The 16855-nt window shown below is 46.3% G+C and overlaps 1 protein-coding gene across 1 annotated transcript in view; it reads left to right on the top strand.

Moving 5' to 3' along the window:
- E2F7 (E2F transcription factor 7) overlaps positions 1-16855 on the top strand; it is a 43571-nt gene that overhangs the window by 16167 nt on the left and 10549 nt on the right. The window contains exons 5-10 of the mRNA XM_060245117.1: positions 1265-1552; positions 2095-2253; positions 8737-8874; positions 10463-10657; positions 12250-12310; positions 14156-14651. Coding sequence (XP_060101100.1) covers positions 1265-1552; positions 2095-2253; positions 8737-8874; positions 10463-10657; positions 12250-12310; positions 14156-14651 — 1337 coding nt within the window. The remainder of the gene's footprint in view (positions 1-1264; positions 1553-2094; positions 2254-8736; positions 8875-10462; positions 10658-12249; positions 12311-14155; positions 14652-16855) is intronic.

Here is a 16855-nt window from a genome sequence, read left to right as displayed (position 1 = left end):
AGACTTTAGAGAGAATATATCCGTGCCTCTATTTTAATTGATGTGTGTATGTGTGTATATATTTAAAATATATTCACATGAAATGGCATATAACAGAAATGTTTTCACTGGATTGTTAATTGGCTTGTAAGGGACTGAACACAAACATAGTACATTTCATTACAACCCATAGATATTTCTTTTAAATACATTTGTTCAGGACTGAAGTGTAAAATTATTAATTTTTCTGTTTACATAGCATATTTTCTTAAAATAGATTTTTGTCATAGTGTTGTCAGAGTAAAATTGTTTAGCCTTTTTTTTCTATGAAGTTTAATGAAAAATGTAATAAAAACTGACAGTATCAAGAAATGAGACCAGAGCAGAAAGTTCTTTCCACTATACGCTCACAACTCCACATTTGCTACTAGGGCAAGATACCCTCCATATCGTAATACAACAGCGCCATTTTTATGGTTTCCTACATTCAAACTAATACTTCCATTTCTGGCTTGATCCTTGGGTGTGGGTTCAGGAACAGTACCTTCTCACAGATGTAAATCTTCATATGAAGTACATATTATACGTGGGTGAACCTGTAGCACACTCTTGAGCTAACACATCTCTAAATAAATTTCTGACCTAATCAAAGCTGCTAGATCATGACCTGGCCAGGTTATACTTTCAAAAGGATGGCACCATGGCAACAGCTTCACTGGGTGCTGGGTTGCTAAGCCTCCTGCTGTGGTGGGAGACCTCCTGCTGGCTTCCTCTTTTCCCATTCAGAGTGGTGTCAGGAAAGAAAACTGCCCTCCGTAATTATCTTCTTTGGCCAGCAGTTGTGTATTCAGCCAATGCCTGGATAAAGGCTCCCAGTTTGAGTCTGATGGTTTCTGTCTTCAGTATTTAGACAAGAAAATGAAATCTAAGAGCATCTCTTAAAATTTATGAAAAATGGTCACAAGTAAATCTTTTTAAATTTCACAATATGGCATTACATTGTTTCTTTATGAAAAACATTCACTACAATAAAGGCAAAAATTTGTAGCATTTCAACACAAAATATATTAGTTGTGTGGGTGTTACGCAGTGGAAACACTGACTTTGATTCTATTCACTTTGACAGTAGAATATCCATGTCTTGTTTTGTGTGGCCAGGAGAGGGAGATTTTTGTGGCATTTAATGAAAGGTTTTGGAAGATAGGCATAGTAAATACATAGTCTTTCAACATTACAAGTGGATGCCCTTTTTAACTCTTGGGTTTGCTTCTGTCTCTACATCCAGGAGTTGAACGGAGGCGAATTTATGACATAGTGAATGTCCTGGAGTCCCTTCATCTTGTTAGCCGAGTGGCTAAGAACCAGTACTGTTGGCATGGTCGGCAAAGCCTGAGTCAGACTCTGAAAAACCTCCAAGAAATAGGAGAACTGCAAAAATATGAAGAACTGATGACTTATTTCCAGCATAAAGAAATAGACCTTGAGTGTAGATTTGGAGAACACAAAAGAGAGACCTTTATAGATTTCCAAGACAGACAGTTGCTTGACTTCTCAGAGACAGATTGTCCGTCTGGTAAGTTAACTACGGATACTGGCAACGGAGACTTGATATTCTTGCCATCTTTGGTACAAAAATCTGTGCAGTGCTACTCTATTTTTAATTCAAAAAACCAACAACTGCATAGAAAAGAAAGCTACTTCTTGAAGACAGATTTCCTTTTCTTCCAAGTGGTGGGACTACATAATAGCTTGTGGCTCTGTCCCCACTCATTATCCCAATCCTTCTTTGCTTGGCAACTCTCGTTTTAATCTTTCTGGAACACAAACCGAATAGCCTTATCTCACTCTCCATTATACTGAACACAGGTAGCAGCAGAAATGGTAGAATGAGGTTAGAAACCCGTTCATTGCTTCCCAATATATCATTTTACTGTGTGTTTTTCCTGAACCAAGAGTTAAAAGTGTGCCTCCCCATCTGTTTATGTGCAATTATTTTTTGCTTTAAAAAACCAACCCTCTCTTTCAAGGAATTTTTTTCCCTGAACAAGAAATCTTCATAATGTTTTCTTGGCTGTGATGTGACATGCTGAGACTTGGGTTGTGTTTGTAATACAGCATCTGCAAACAGCAGAAAGGACAAGTCGCTGAGGATTATGAGCCAAAAATTTGTCATGCTGTTCCTTGTCTCCAAGACCAAGATAGTCACTCTCGACGTAGCAGCAAAAATATTGATAGAAGAAAGCCAGGATACTGCAGATCACAGCAAGTTTAAAAGTAAGGCTTATTTCCAAATGGTAAGTTATTACCCAGTCACTGAAGATAAGTTCCATCGCATTGACAGAACTAGAGAGCATCCCAAAACAGAGCTGTGTGCTTATAAACTAGTCACTTTCAATGGATGGAGAAGAGTAGGCTTTGTTTAAGATTGTGGTGCATACTGGTTTCTCCATGATCTTCTTCGTGGTCTTTGTGCTTCACACTCATGGGATAGAGCGCCCGTGCCGATCCTCGAATCGGTACCTAAAAAGCCCGGGATTTTTTCGCGCTTGGCACCAGTGGGCATGCGCAGGCGTCCCAGTACGCCGGAGCCAGCGCGAGGATCCTGCCAGTTCCATCTTGACCACCGCTTTGAAAGGATATCTCTTCATTGCTCCAGTTGGTGCCTGGTAACCCTTCTGGATTTTTCCCTTTCTTGCCCGTTTTTTGTTTTTCCCTAGTTCTTGTTAGTAGTTATTTAAAAAAAAAAAAAGAACTTTGTGTTGGACTTTGCCCCTCGGGGCTTTATTTTCACCCTTCCCTTGGTTCCGGTGCCTATGGAAAGGCGTTGGGGGTTCTTCAAATGCTGCCTGAAGTGTGGTAGCAAGATTGCACCCCTTGACAGTCACTCCCTCTGCTTGCTGTGCCTGGGCGAGGAACGCCGTGTCGACTTGTGCCGGCATTGCTCGAGGTTTTCGAGGCAAACCCGAAAGAATCGGGCGGCAAGGCTATCGGCGGCCTTAGTTGAATTGGCTCTTCGTCTTCCAAAAATGGCAACGGGCCCGTTGGTATCGATGGGGGACGCTACCCAGTCTATGGCTTCGACATCGGTCAATCCATCGTCGCTAGCACAGACGGGTATGCCAACTGAGTGGTGGTCGACCCACAAAACGACCCTCTGAAGGGTTAGTGGTGTTTACACCTCCCAAAGAAGCTTAAGTTGAAGGAGAAGCGGAAGAAGGACAGACTTTCCCGCACTCCTCCTGCTAGGGATGCTTCAATGGAGTCGGTATCAGCGCAAACTGCTCCACCTTGGAAGATTCTGGCGTCTCCCAGTCCCTGGAAGACGCGGCTCGCAGCCGACCCACTTTTCAGGATTGGAGCAGGAAATAGACCTAACTCAGCGGACTCATTCGTCCAGGTCGGGGTTGCGTTGTCGGAGCGACAGTGGTTCAGTATCGGAAGTCGAGGCTTCGGCGCCGAGCAAACCTTTAGCACCACTTCAGCCTACTATAGGACGGAGAGAGCTCGAGTCGAGTGCTGTGATTCGACGTTTCCCGCCACCTCCAATGTGGGACCAACATCAGTGGCCTTGCTCATATGGACCTTACCCATATCCATCGCCATATCCATGGTATCCTCCCTGTGAGTTACCGGAATGGGACCAGCGGTCGGAAGCCTCACACTTCTCGAGGGTTTCGCATCACTCCACTATTCATCGTGCACCTTTGGCATGGTGTCGATTCCACCTGAGAGACACAGGGAGCGGTCTGGAGACATGCAGGCTCATCCATCGGTATCGCTCCGGTTGCCCGAACATGCTTCAACCCTAATGTTATCTGAACACTCTGCGAGGAGAGATTCTTCAACATCGGACTCCGAGGTCGGTACCGATGATCTGGACAGGGCAGCGGAACCTTCTTCAGATTCGCATATAGCTGAGGACCTTCCCATATCCCCCTCAGAAGATCTCAAGTCATATGGGGACCTGGTGAAGTGGATGGCACAGTCTCTCTCCCTTCCAGTGGTCCAACCGCAGCCAGTCATCGATGATACTGTATTCGACATAATGCAGAGAGCTGTGGCCCTTCCAGTGACCAAAGTTATTCTGCAGGCAGTGAAGGAGCCTTGGGCAAAGCCGGCATCCACACCAATTTCCACACAATGCCTGGACCACATGTATTGTGTTCAGGAGGCTGATGCTGAGTTTTTGTTCTCCCACCCCAAACCCAATTTGGTGGTGGTTTCTTCGTCTTAAAAGGCGCGTAAGACCCACTCTTCCCCACCTGATAAAGAGGGCAAGAAGATTGACAATGCTGGCAGATGATTCTACTCAGCGGGAGCTTTGGGAGTAAAAATCTCAAACTACGCTGCATGTATGGCTCGCTAGCAGTATTCGATTTGGGAACAGCTCACACCATTGATGTCATCCATGAGTGAGGAGAAGCAGGCTTCACTGAAGAAGCTGCAAAGAGAGGGTTTTGCCATGGCTAAACAACAGCTGGCTGAGTCAAAACATATGGTGGATGTCTCTGCCAAGACCCTCACTTCTGCCATCTCCCTGCGCCGTCATCTTGGTTAAGGTCTACAGCTCTTCAACCTGACACCAGGGCCTATGTCGAGGACCTTCCTTTTGAGGGTGAAGGTCTTTTCAGTTCCACCACTGATAGAGTCCTACAGGAGATGGACAAAAGTATTAAGACCTCAAGGAACCTTGACGTCCCTGCGTCTACTAGAGCTGGCAAGTCTAAGCAGTGGCACCAATCTTGGAGACCTCGCTCTTCACAGACAGAGAGTAGGTCTCCTTATAGGGGAAATAACAAGTCCAGGTTTGCTTCGGCCTCTCCGGCCACCAACAAATCCAAGGGCTCCCGCCCTCAGAAGCAGGGCCTTTGATTTTTCTGCCGCACACATCAACGTCCCTCCTTCTCATATCCACCTTCATCACCATCTACCGTCTTGGGAGTCCATCTCCACAGACAGATGGGTCCTCTCCATCATAGCAGAAGGTTACAAGATAGACTTTGTTCAGGTTCCGACTCAGTCAGTGATTGTTACCACACCTCCTTCCCCCCCTCTGCTAGAGGAAGTGAGCAATCTCTTGCAGAAACAAGCCATAGAACCGGTTCCGATAGCAGCCAGAACAGGGGGGAGGTTCTATTCTCATTATTTCCTGGTCCCCAAACAGGATGGGGGATTGAGACCAGTTATGGACCTTTGAAATCTGAACAAGTTTATCGTTTGGTGTAGAGCCAGTTTGGTGTAGTGGTTAAGTGTGCGGACTCTTATCTGGGAGAATCGGGTTTGATTCCCCACTCCTCCACTTGCACCTGCTGGCATGGCCTTGGGTCAGCCATAGCTCTGGCAGAGGTTGTCCTTGAAAGGGCAGATGCTGTGAGAGCCCTCTCCAGCCCCACCCACCTCACAGGGTGTCTGTTGTGGGGGAGGAAGGTAAAGGAGATTGTGAGCCGCTCTGAGACTCTTCGGAGTGGAGGGCGGGATATAAATCCAATATCTTCGTGTACCAGAAATTCCGGATGTCTACTCTGCAAACAATCCATCCCCTCATCAATCAAGGGGACTGGATGGCAACGTTGGATCTCAAGGATGCCTACTTCCATGTCAGCATCCATCCATCTTACAGACATTTCCTCAGGTTTGCGATAGGCTCCAACCATTTTCAGTTCAAAGCCCTTCTGTTTGGCCTGTGTACTGCACCGTGGGTGTTTACCAAGATGATGAGTGTTGTAGCCACACATCTCAGGCTTCAAGGTATAGTTGTTTTTCTGTATATAGATGACTGGCTCCTTGTGGCAGATTCGGAAGAGCGTCTATCCGGCCATATTGCAAGCACTCTTCATCTTCACACCTTAGGTCTGCAAGTTAACCTGAAAAAGTCCCATCTGATACCATCAAGGACAGTTCAGTTCATCAGAGCTTTGTTAGACACAAACCTTCATCGTGCTTTTCTGCCTCAGCAGAGAATTATGGACATTATCACTCTCATTCATCTTTTTCAAGGCCGGAAATGAGGCACAGCACAACAGCTGCAGCGGATGCTGGGGCTGATGGCGGCGACTACCAGTGTGCTGCTGTTTGCGAGACTGCAAATGAGAGGGCTACAACTTTGGTTCCTCAGAAAGTTTTGGCCATTACGGGACTCACCTCGAAAGAGGTTTGCACTCCCACCCTCGATCTTTTGGTCTCTGGAACGGTGGACATCCAGAGACAAAATCTGCCGGGGAGTTCCCTTCCATCTGCCGGTAATGACAGTTACGATCACCACAGACGTGTTCTTATGGGGCTGGGGTGCTCACATGGGTACTCCGTGTGTGTGGGGTCTATGGCCTCCACAGCTGACTCGTTGCCGTATAAACTTTTTCGAACTATTGGCAATCCATTTCGCCCTACGGACCTTTCATCCCTTGGTGGCGGGGAAGGCTGTGGCCATGTTGACGGACAATACTACAGCCCTTTGTTATGTCAACAGGCAGGGCGGGACAGTCTCCCGATGACTCTGTGCGCTAGCAATAGAACTGTGGCTGGAGTGTCTGGAGCAGGACATTTATGTGAAGACTGCACACTTTCCAGGTGTACTCAATATTCAGGCGGATTCGTTGAGCACCAAAGCACCAAACATGTGGAATTCACTGCCACAGGCGGTGGTGGCGGCCACAAGTATAGCCACCTTCAAGAGGGGTTTAGATAAAAATATGGAGCACAGGTCCATCAGTGGCTATTAGCCACAGTGTGTGTGTATATATAAAAAATTTTTGCCACTGTGTGACACAGAGTGTTGGACTGGATGGGCCGTTGGCCTGATCCAACATGGCTTCTCTTATGTTCTTATGAGCAAGGGAGCAGTATCTCCACACGAATGGGAGATGCAGTGGCTCTTTCTTCAACCTGTGTTCCAGCTTTGGGGGTATCCTCAGGTGGATGTTTTTGCCACAGCTCTGAATCAGAAGTGTCCCCTGTTCTGCACCAGGGGAGGAACGGATCTGGCGTTCTTGGGAGACAGTCTCATGTTCCAGTGGAAGGGCTGGTTCCTGTATCTGTTTCCGCCTCTTCCGTTGTCAACAAGATAACGAGAGAGAAACCAATGTGCATACTGATCATGCCGTGGTGGCCTCGGCAAAACTGGTTTCCGGTTTTGCTCCGCCTAGCGAGGGGAGTTTTCCATCATTTCCCGGCGGAACCAGACCTTCTTTTAGCCCAGGAAGGGCAGTGTTTCACCACAACATTCCTCACTTGACGGCGTGACTCATCGACCCTGCGAGTTTTCAAGCAGAGTTAAACACGTCTTTCTGAACAGTAGAAAGTTGTCTACCCGTGTTTCCTATGACAGGAAATGGGGGGAGTTTCTTTGGTTTTTGGCTAATTCTGCAGTCTCACCCCAACGGGTGGGCCTACCAGCAATTTTTGACTTTCTGTTGTCTTTGGTGGATGCTGGACTTTCCTTTTCTTCTGTTAAAGTTTATTTGTCAGCAATATCAGCTCACCATGAACCTGTTGAAGGGCATTCAGTGTTTGCTCATCCTCATTCGAAGCAATTCCTGAAAGGATTGGTCAGATTGCATCCTCCATTCCGATCACCTCCATAGTTGTGGGATTTGCCATTAGCATTGGACAGGTTGACCTGGCGTCCCTTTGAACCAATGGCAACCTATTCCCTACAGCTTCTGTCCTGGAAGACTGCATTTTTGGTGGCAGTCATCCCAGCACGCCGTGTAGGGGAGCTCATGGCTATGCATTGTGACCACCCATATTTAGTGTTCTGTGAATCTGGAGTTTCATTGGTGCCGAGCGTGAAAAAATCCCGGGCTTTTTAGGTACCGATTCGGGGATCGGCGCGAGCGCTCTATCCCATGAGTGTGAATGCACAGATGACCACTCGAAGATATACAGTTACAGGTAAGCAACCTGTCTTTCCAGGAAGCATTATCTGTGGGAGTTAAGAACAATGTCATATGATGATACATGGGCCTAGTTCATGATTATTTGGCATGGATTGCTTACTGCAATAAAAAATAGCACATACCAACGTCAACAATAACCTACCACATTTTTCGGTCCATAAAACGCTCCGGAACATAGGATGTACCTTCCTCCTGGGGGGCGATCCGCTGCCTCCGCCTCCGATCCCGGCAATTCCCCCTCTGATGCTTAAAGCAAGCGCCGGGATCGGAGCGCGGAGGGAGCGATCCTGGCGCTTGCTGTAAGCATCAGAGCTGGAGCCAGGCAGACAGGCACGGAGGAAACACGCTGCCTCCTCCGCAGCCGGCGCTCGCAAAGCGCTGGGTTTGCGGTGGGGGCAGCGTGGAGCGATCCCAGCGCTTGCTGGAAGCAGAGCTGGAGCCAGGCAGGCAGGCGCGGGGGAAGCACCGGGATCGGAGGTGGAGGCAGCAGATCGCACCCCCTCCCCTGGGAGGAAGGTCCGTCCTATCATCCCTTCGCTCCATAAGACGCACACACTTTTTTGGGGGGGGGGAGTGCATCTTATGGTCCAAAAAATACGGTACCTCTATTTACTTAATTAAAATCAGTACATTTATTTACATGGTACTTAAGACTGGACTGGAGGACTACAACAGAAATGTAGTACTATGTTTTTCTTCAACAGACATGTACACCCAAATCATAAGTAACATTTCAAGTCTGCACTTGATCCCTGTGGGCAACTATTGTAAGAAAACTCAACTTACTTTAGCCAGGTCAACTACATTTCTATTTACTGCAATCGTTCATTTTTATTTAAGCTGTCCTTTCTTTCTTTCTTAGCAAAGGTACGAAGGCTGTATGATATTGCCAATGTCCTAACAAGCCTGGGGCTCATAAAGAAAGTTCATGTAACAGAAGAAAGAGGTCGTAAACCAGCCTTCAAATGGATTGGGCCTGTGGAATTCAGTGGTGATTGTGGTAATTTGTTTATTTATTTATTTTTACATTATGTCATTTATATTATGTCAGTTCTCTCACTGGAATTTCCAGTTGCTCCAACAGCCTCTATAGGTGCCTTTGTACATTAATAAATAATACTGGTAAGTTTGATCCTATGACTCCAATTCTGGTAAATCATTAATAGAGGAAAAACCTTTTCACTGGAGATGGACTTGGGCAAGAGAGATTTGCAGGATCTGACTTAGCAGCAGGGAGTCATAGGACCAGGTTTTTCAGTGAGCATCTTTATGGTGATAACCATTTCTGTGTATTTCACTTTTTAAAAAGGAGTATCACTGTATTTAGGGTTGCCAGATCCAGCTCAGGAAATATCTGTGGACTTTGGAAGTGGAGACAGCAGCAAAATTGTGACAAGCACAATTGAACTCTGAAGGGAGTTCTAGCCATTACATTTAAAGGGACAGGGCTTATTTTAAATTCCTTCCGTTCATTGTTAATAATGGAGGATGAGGGCACCTTCTTTGGGGGCTGAATAGAATTGGGCCACCTGGTCCAATCTTTTTGAAACGTGGGGCATTTTTTGTGGAGAGGCACCAGATGCTATGTTGAAAATTTGGTGCCTCTGCCTCAAAAAAACAGCCTCCCCAGATACATGTGGATCAATTCTCCATTATCCCCTATGGGGACTAATCTCCACAGTTTAATGGAGTGCCCAACAGACATTCAAACCCCTCTCCCCCCTTCTTTCTGATAACCCTGACGTGGGGGGAGGTCCTCCAAACCAGGAGGTTCCCTGCCCCCATCTGGGGATTGGCAATTCTAACTTTATTAAGCATTCAAGTGGTATGCAAACAGTTCATAAGCATGCAAATACATTTAAAAAGCGTATTTGACCAAATACGTTTACATTATTAAAGACAACATGAAAGAACAAATGTGGGGAAGATACGAATTTATTTGTTTTAAATATTTATATCATATCTTTATTCCACAAAACCGAAGTGGAGCCCCATCTAAGGAGGGAAGGGCAAGATGGCAGTGCTCACCATTCTCCCTTACAGTTGGCTGAGCAGTCTTCAGGGTGGCTCAGTTCACCGAAAGGGAACAATAATGACCTACTCACTGATTGTCTTTGAGATTTGTGGCTGCCCTGACTGCCAGACCATGGCTCAGTGAAGAAAATGCTTCTGTTCAGGCCAGTGATGTGCTGTTCCCTACTGTTGCCACTTAAACTAGGCCAAAGCACAAGAGCCCTTTGGCTCACAACTAAAGCAAACTAGGATTTTCAAAGTACATGAAAAGGAGAGGACATCTCTTCTAGTTGGCGCAGTTTCCCAGATTCTTCCACTTTGGAAATACTGTGTTTAGTAAGTTGCCCGATATATAAATGGAGGAAGAGAGAGGCAATTGCTGGAACCATGTTACCGTAATAATCGAGTGTAGATTTATTGAGTCCTGAATGCAGCCTATCGAGCATGTAACTTCTGAACATTAAAATACTGGAGGGCTAACCTCTGTGCTTCTGTGTGGGGTCTGAAACATGACAGAAAATAAAATGGTGGTGGGTCACCCCTTGGCTAGTTGTAACAAGAATGTATTTGTTTAGGTGATCTAAAGGTGGACAATTTAACCTGTGCCTCTTTGAATGAATTGAAAAGGGGGATCTGCGTTCCGCACCTAGCTTGTTTTAATGGGAAAGAGCGTCTCTCAAGGCATGCTTCTTTTAACAACACTCAGACTTCCAAAGTGGTCAAGAGGAAGGTCAGCTCTGAACCCAGCAGTCCTCACAGGGGGAGGCAAGGTAAGTGCCTGAGGGACTTGCTCTCTACCAACCCACCAATTCCACTAATAGCAGCCAGTTAACAGTCATCAGCCATGCATTTCTTTTGAGGCAAATGAGTTTAAGGTACTATGCTGTTTCTTCGGCTGGAATGTGGCACCAGCAGATTAAGGATCTTTTAAGTGGAAAGAGAACAAAGTATTTTGTAGTTGCTGGTACGGTGGAGCTGACTGGAACAATCCTTTTTATAATACTTTCACACTTCAGCACTGTAAAGTTATAAAGTGATTTGACGGTCTTCCTAGAATTCTCCAACAATGGGTACAAGCCGCTGGTGAAGTGCACAGTGTGTAGCTTAGAGCTGACTATATCTTACATGCCTTGGGCTGAAAAGTCTTTGTATTGCTAAATGTGAGTTGTATTGCTAACATTGTGAGTTAGCTATGGAATGGAGAGAGTTCATTTTGAAACTCAGGCTGCCAGTTTTATAGGAGCACACACATTTGAACACCATGTTCACCACTCCATATACCAGCCTTCCTCACTTGTATGATGTAGCCTACCCTGAAGGGCAGGCTAAAAATCGAATAAAACAAATAAAATAAACCATGACAAATGCCTGTTCTTATCCTGATGTTGGAGTCCAAGTGCAGCAAAACTGGGGTAATCCTCATCTCCATTCCTATGTCATGCTCTGCTTCAAATGTGTGGAAGCACAGCATAATTATGGCAATGCCTATCCACTCCCTTTTTGGCTCCAGATGCAGATGGAGGCTAAATTTCATCCCTGTGACTCCATAAAAAACATAAGAGAAGCCATGTCGGATCAGGCCAGTGGCCCATCCAGTCCAACACTGTGGCCAAAAAATCCAAGTGCCATCAGGAGGTCCATCAGTGGGGCCACTAGAAGCCTTCCCACTGTGCCCCCCGCCCCAGCACCAAGAATACAGAGCATCACTTTTCTGCACTTTTTCAGTGAAAAAGTGCAGATGCTTTGGAAGCATCAGGGCAAGTGCAAATCTTGAGCTTGGGGGAGAAGAGAGGGGTGATGGTTCCCTGCAGTCCCATTGTACTTCTGAAGTGTTTGGAGTTTCTCAAGAACTCCTCCTAACATCAGAAACAAGTCTCCCTACCTCTGCATTTTCATTTAGGCTGTTCTGAATGCCTGATGCCCTTTACTTTTCTGCTCAGGGGACTCAGGAAATACAAAGTGGCAGGAGGAGACAATCTAGAGAATGGTATGCCTGGCAGATTCTGGCTGGAAGGCATGAACCTGCTGCTTGACCTGGTTCAGGAATGGGGGGTAGCGGAGGCTGTTGTGACTGAAGCCACAAGCTGCACAGGGCTGGAGATGAGAGTGCTGCCTAAAAGGATGATGGGAGAACATGGGAAAGAGCTTGAAATAGTAACGATTGAAACACAATAGCTGTCAAGAGGATATTGGGATGCTGTTGACCATTGCTGCCTGAGTTTTCTGATGTCTTTCACTCTCCCCCCCTCCCACCCGGGAGGTTGTGTGCATGTCTGTTCTTTACACAGTTCAAAGAGAATCTCAATATGCTGCTAATTAATTCAATTATTTTCTCTTTTGCCCCATCCCCATTTTTCAAAAGATTGCTGCTCAAAAATGATAAATCTGACATCAGTTTGCTGCCAGAAGATGGATGATAAAAGGTATGCAGCATGTTAAAGCTGATATGCTACAGAAACAATGCTCTTTGTGTTAAAATTGGATTCAGCCTACCAAATGTGGCTGTTGCCCAGCCTTTGAAAGGCTTGTAGCTCACTGATCAGTATACATTTGCATACATCTTAGAAAGAATTTACATGGTATGCAGGCTTGGCATATGTGATTAGATTCAACCATATTCTGGTTTTCCAGTGCAAGTATCAAAATCACAGCATCATCTACAAACAGTGTGCAAAATGGTCCATAATTTTTAGAGATGTAGAAGATTGTTAAGGTATTTGAGTGTACAAGTTTCAATAAATGCAATGAACTTCACGTACTATTGCGGAAATGTTGAATAACTATCTTAAAGGAAGCTGAATATCAAGGAGATCAAATCACTGCTGTTCCATTGCCTGCCTGTCTGTAGTTTAGCTGTCCACATACTAGTAGGCTTAATACCATGAATTGAGTGGGAGGAGCTTATATGAATTTAAGATTGAATAAAACAGCAGAGATACATAGCACCCTCAAGCTAAGATTCCAAAGACAGCTTGTTCTTAGGCAAATGCTGGTAATCTGTTACTGAGTTTTAAGTTTTCATTAGACAACTGAGATTTTTGAAATTTGCATTGAATATTGCTAGCATTATTATTTCTTGTAAAAAGATTAATTGCCCTTGTAACAGCCCCTTAAATAAATTTGTTCACCCACTAAACCAAACACCCTTTTGACACTTCTCTTTTCTTGTGGCTTTTATCAGAATGTGCTAGTTTGCACTATTGGGTGCTAAAGATGAGTCCAGCCAACAGAAAGACTTCCTGTGATATTAAGAGTTAACAAATGCTTTCTGCTGCAAGGGTTATTTCTAGAGATGGGCATAAACCAAACCATGAACCAAAATTAGTGATGAAAAAGGCCAGTTTGTGGGACAATGTGTCTCCCCACCACCATGATCTGCCCACGAACCTCTATGAGGTTTGTCTGAGTTCTGAAAGCATTTAAATACCTTCAGAGCTTACTTCCAGGTCTGGCAAGCCCAATGGGAAGTGAGCTCAGAAGGCATTTAAATGTCTTTGGAGCCCACACCAGCCTATGGCCTGACCTGAGTGTGCTCCAAAGGCATTTAAATACCGTCAGAGCCCACCTCTGGGTTGGGCCAGCCCAACACAGCTCCATGAGTGAGCTCCAAAGGCATTTGGATCTCACTCTGAGAGCTCAGTCAAGTTGGGCCACCTGACTCAACTGAGCTCTGAGAGTGAGCTCTGAAGGTATTTATAGGCCTTTGGAGCCCACTTATGGATGGGAATGGCCTGCAAGTGGGCACCAAAGGCCTATAAATGTCTTTGGAGCTCACTTCTTGTCCACAAATTGGTTCATGTAATGGACCAGTTCATGGAAGTTCAGGGTTCATGAAAAACCCCACACCGTGAACCTCAATTTTTTCCGGTTCACACACACACACACACACACCCCCCGTCCCGGTCATTTCCTTTCTGGCATGAGAGGGTTTTAATTAACATGGCTTAAGGTTCTACAGCTGTTGTGCTAAGGAGCAGAAATACAGTATAGCAAAAAGTACCAATAATGAGTCAGCTAATATTGCACATTGGTTCCCTACACACAACCTTTCACAGGACATCTGTTACTGCACAATTTTTATCTACTAGTTATTTCACTTCACTTTTTCCTCTATTAATTTTGTAAACTTGATTAAATAGTCTCTTACTGAAATTTTAATCTGGATGTTTTTAATGCTGCTTAAACTGTTGATATGTTACCTTACATTAGTAAGATGAGAATAGCTTTGTATGTGAATTTGCTCTAACTTCCGCCCTTCTTTCCTATAGTAAAGCTTTTGGCACTGAAAGAACCAAAACCCTAGGCATAATTTCTCCCTTCCCCGTTCTTCCTGTTCCTGGAGATTCAGGCTATTGCCTTAAAACCTTGCCTCACCTATCAACAAATGCCTGCACAGATCAGCCACATCTCTCTCTACCAAATGAAATGAATGATCAAGCTCCACCACTGTCTGGTCCATCAGCTTCCAGAACTGAGATCGGGAAAGCCACTGTGCTTCCCAATCAATCTCTTGTTTACTTGCAATCTCCATCTCTATATATGCTGTGTGGGAATCTTCATGAAAGTCTTACATCTATGGAGGATAAGGGAATTATGGGCTTTCAGACTTCACTTCAGCTGCCAGAAACTACTGAATCTCCACTTGACTGTCGTAAGCGCAGTTCCCAAAAGTGTGCTTCCCCTGCTGCAGCTGAAGAGGAACCTACTGCTAAAAGGCAAAGCATGGAGCAAAATGACAGGCCCATTTCATTGGTGCTATCTAAGGTAAGACAAAATGTACTAGACTAATATCCATATTTTTGCTTGTGATCACAGGAGGAGACCATTATGTCACTACTCCCTCAGTGATATAGATGTCACCCATGTAAGTTCTGCTGCCCAGAATTGTATGTACAACAGTAGCATCCACACATTTGCAAACTGTCTGGAGGTGATTCTCACCTCTCACAGTCACCATGGCAAAAGGAGCCTTTTCTGAACCTCTCAGACTTAGCCAGCAGCAGCAGGCAACAGGAGCTGGAGGACAAGCCGTGGTGGTGGCCTATAGCATCCATGGAGGAGGGACAAGGCTTCTTGCTGCCAGACCAGACAGGTCCCCCATCAGCCCTAAGCCCTGTTAATCAGGAAGATCCAGCTCTTGATGACCAAGTGTTGGAAAAGCCCAGAAATGGAAGGAAGGAAGGAAGGAAGGACAAGGCTTCCTGCTGCCAGACCAGACAGGTCCCCCATCAGCCCTAAGCCCTGTTAATCAGGAAGATCCAGCTCTTGATGACCAAGTGTTGGAAAAGCCCAGAAAGGCCCCTCCAGGGACGCCATTGAAGGGTGGATTGGGGGAGGGCCAGGGAAGAAAAGCAAAGTGTATCTTGAGGTCTGTGTGGGAAGGTCCTAGCAGTGGGAGTGATTCTGAACCCCTCCTCCCCCCTTTTCCTAGTTAATTGAGGCCCTCTAAAAGGTTCATTCTGAGAAGAAGGTAACTCTGGAAGGTGTCACTACCGCAGACTGCCCCAGAGCTCCTGGAGTCTGAAACAAACATACACAGCCTATTCTAAATATTCCTTTGTACCGCACACTGGGGTCCTCAGCCTCTTTTGAGCCTACATGCACCATTGGAATTCTGATACAGGGGTGAATCTTCTTCGTGGTCTCTGTGCTTCACACTCATGGGATAGTGCGCCTGTGCCGATCCCCGAATCGGTACCTAAAAAGCCCGGGATTTTTCCGCGCTCGGCGCCAATGGGCATGCGCAGGCGTCCCATTACGCATGCTCACTGGCGCCAGCGTGGGGATCCCGCCAGTTCCTTTCTGACCGCCGTACTGAGAGGATTCGCTTTCGTGTGTCCCCGGTCGGTAAGGTAGTCATTGGATTGCCTTTATCTCTTGTTGTATATAGCCCGTTTGTTATTTTTCTTAGTGTAGTTAGTTGTTAGTTAGTTAGTTAAAAAAAAAAAAGTGTTGTTGTTGGACTTGCCCTTCGGGGCCTCGCTTTTTCCCCGTTTTTCCCCTCAAAAACTTTCCTGAGCGGGTTTTTTCCTTGTGTCTATGGAAAGACGCTGGGGTTTTTTCAAGAGGTGCCAATCTTGTGGGAAGAAGATTGCCCCCCCTGATGGCCACTCCCTTTGTCTCCTTTGTCTGGGCGAAGGGCACCGTGTGGACTCTTGTGCGCATTGCCTAAGCTTCTCCAAGCAGACGCGCAAGAATCGAGCAGCGAGACTTTCGACTGCATTGGTCGAATCGGCACTTTGGCTGCAGAAGATGGCATTGAGCCCATCGGTACCGATGGGAGAGTCCACGGCCCCTACGGTCACATCGGCCAATACAGCGCCAATCAGGACTGAGATGCCCATTGAGCGCGGGCCATCCATAAAGCATCCCTCTGAAGGGTCGGTGGACACCCCAGCGAAGAGGTGTCGGGATGAGTTGGGGACCCGATCATCCGCGCCGAAGAAGGCGAAGTCTAAGGAGAAGCGGAAGAAGAAGTCGTCCCGCACTCCCTCGCCTTCTCGAGATGCTTCGGCATCGACGGCTCCACCAAGAAAAATCCTGGCGTCCCCTCGTCTCAGCCCTTCGGTGTCGAGAGGCAGCGCTTCACAGCAACTCCATCTCTCGGCATCGGAGCAAGAGATCGATCTCACCCAGCGATCCCATTCCTCCGGATCGAGGCGGCGTAGTGAGAGTGACTTGGTCTCAGAAGTAGAGGTGTCGGCACCGATACAATTCGGGGAGCCTATGGACCAGGCGAAAGGTCGAAGAGAAGTGGAACCATCGTCAGCACTTCGTCGCTTCCCACCACCACAACCACCTTGGGATCAGCGTCATTGGCCTTCGCCATATTCGTACTCCTATCCACCATACCAATGGTACCCCCCACGGGACTATGCAGAGTGGGACTGACAATCTGAGGCATCTCAGATGTCGAGACTCTCCCATCACTCCAGACCTCACCCGTCGGCAGCAATCTTCATCCCACG

The sequence above is a fragment of the Heteronotia binoei genome, chromosome 8, assembly GCF_032191835.1.
Source record: "Heteronotia binoei isolate CCM8104 ecotype False Entrance Well chromosome 8, APGP_CSIRO_Hbin_v1, whole genome shotgun sequence".
In the NCBI taxonomy this organism is placed as follows: Eukaryota; Metazoa; Chordata; class Lepidosauria; order Squamata; family Gekkonidae; genus Heteronotia; species Heteronotia binoei.
The sequence above is the reverse complement of the archived record's forward strand: the minus strand, read 5'-3'. Positions and strand labels throughout refer to the sequence as shown.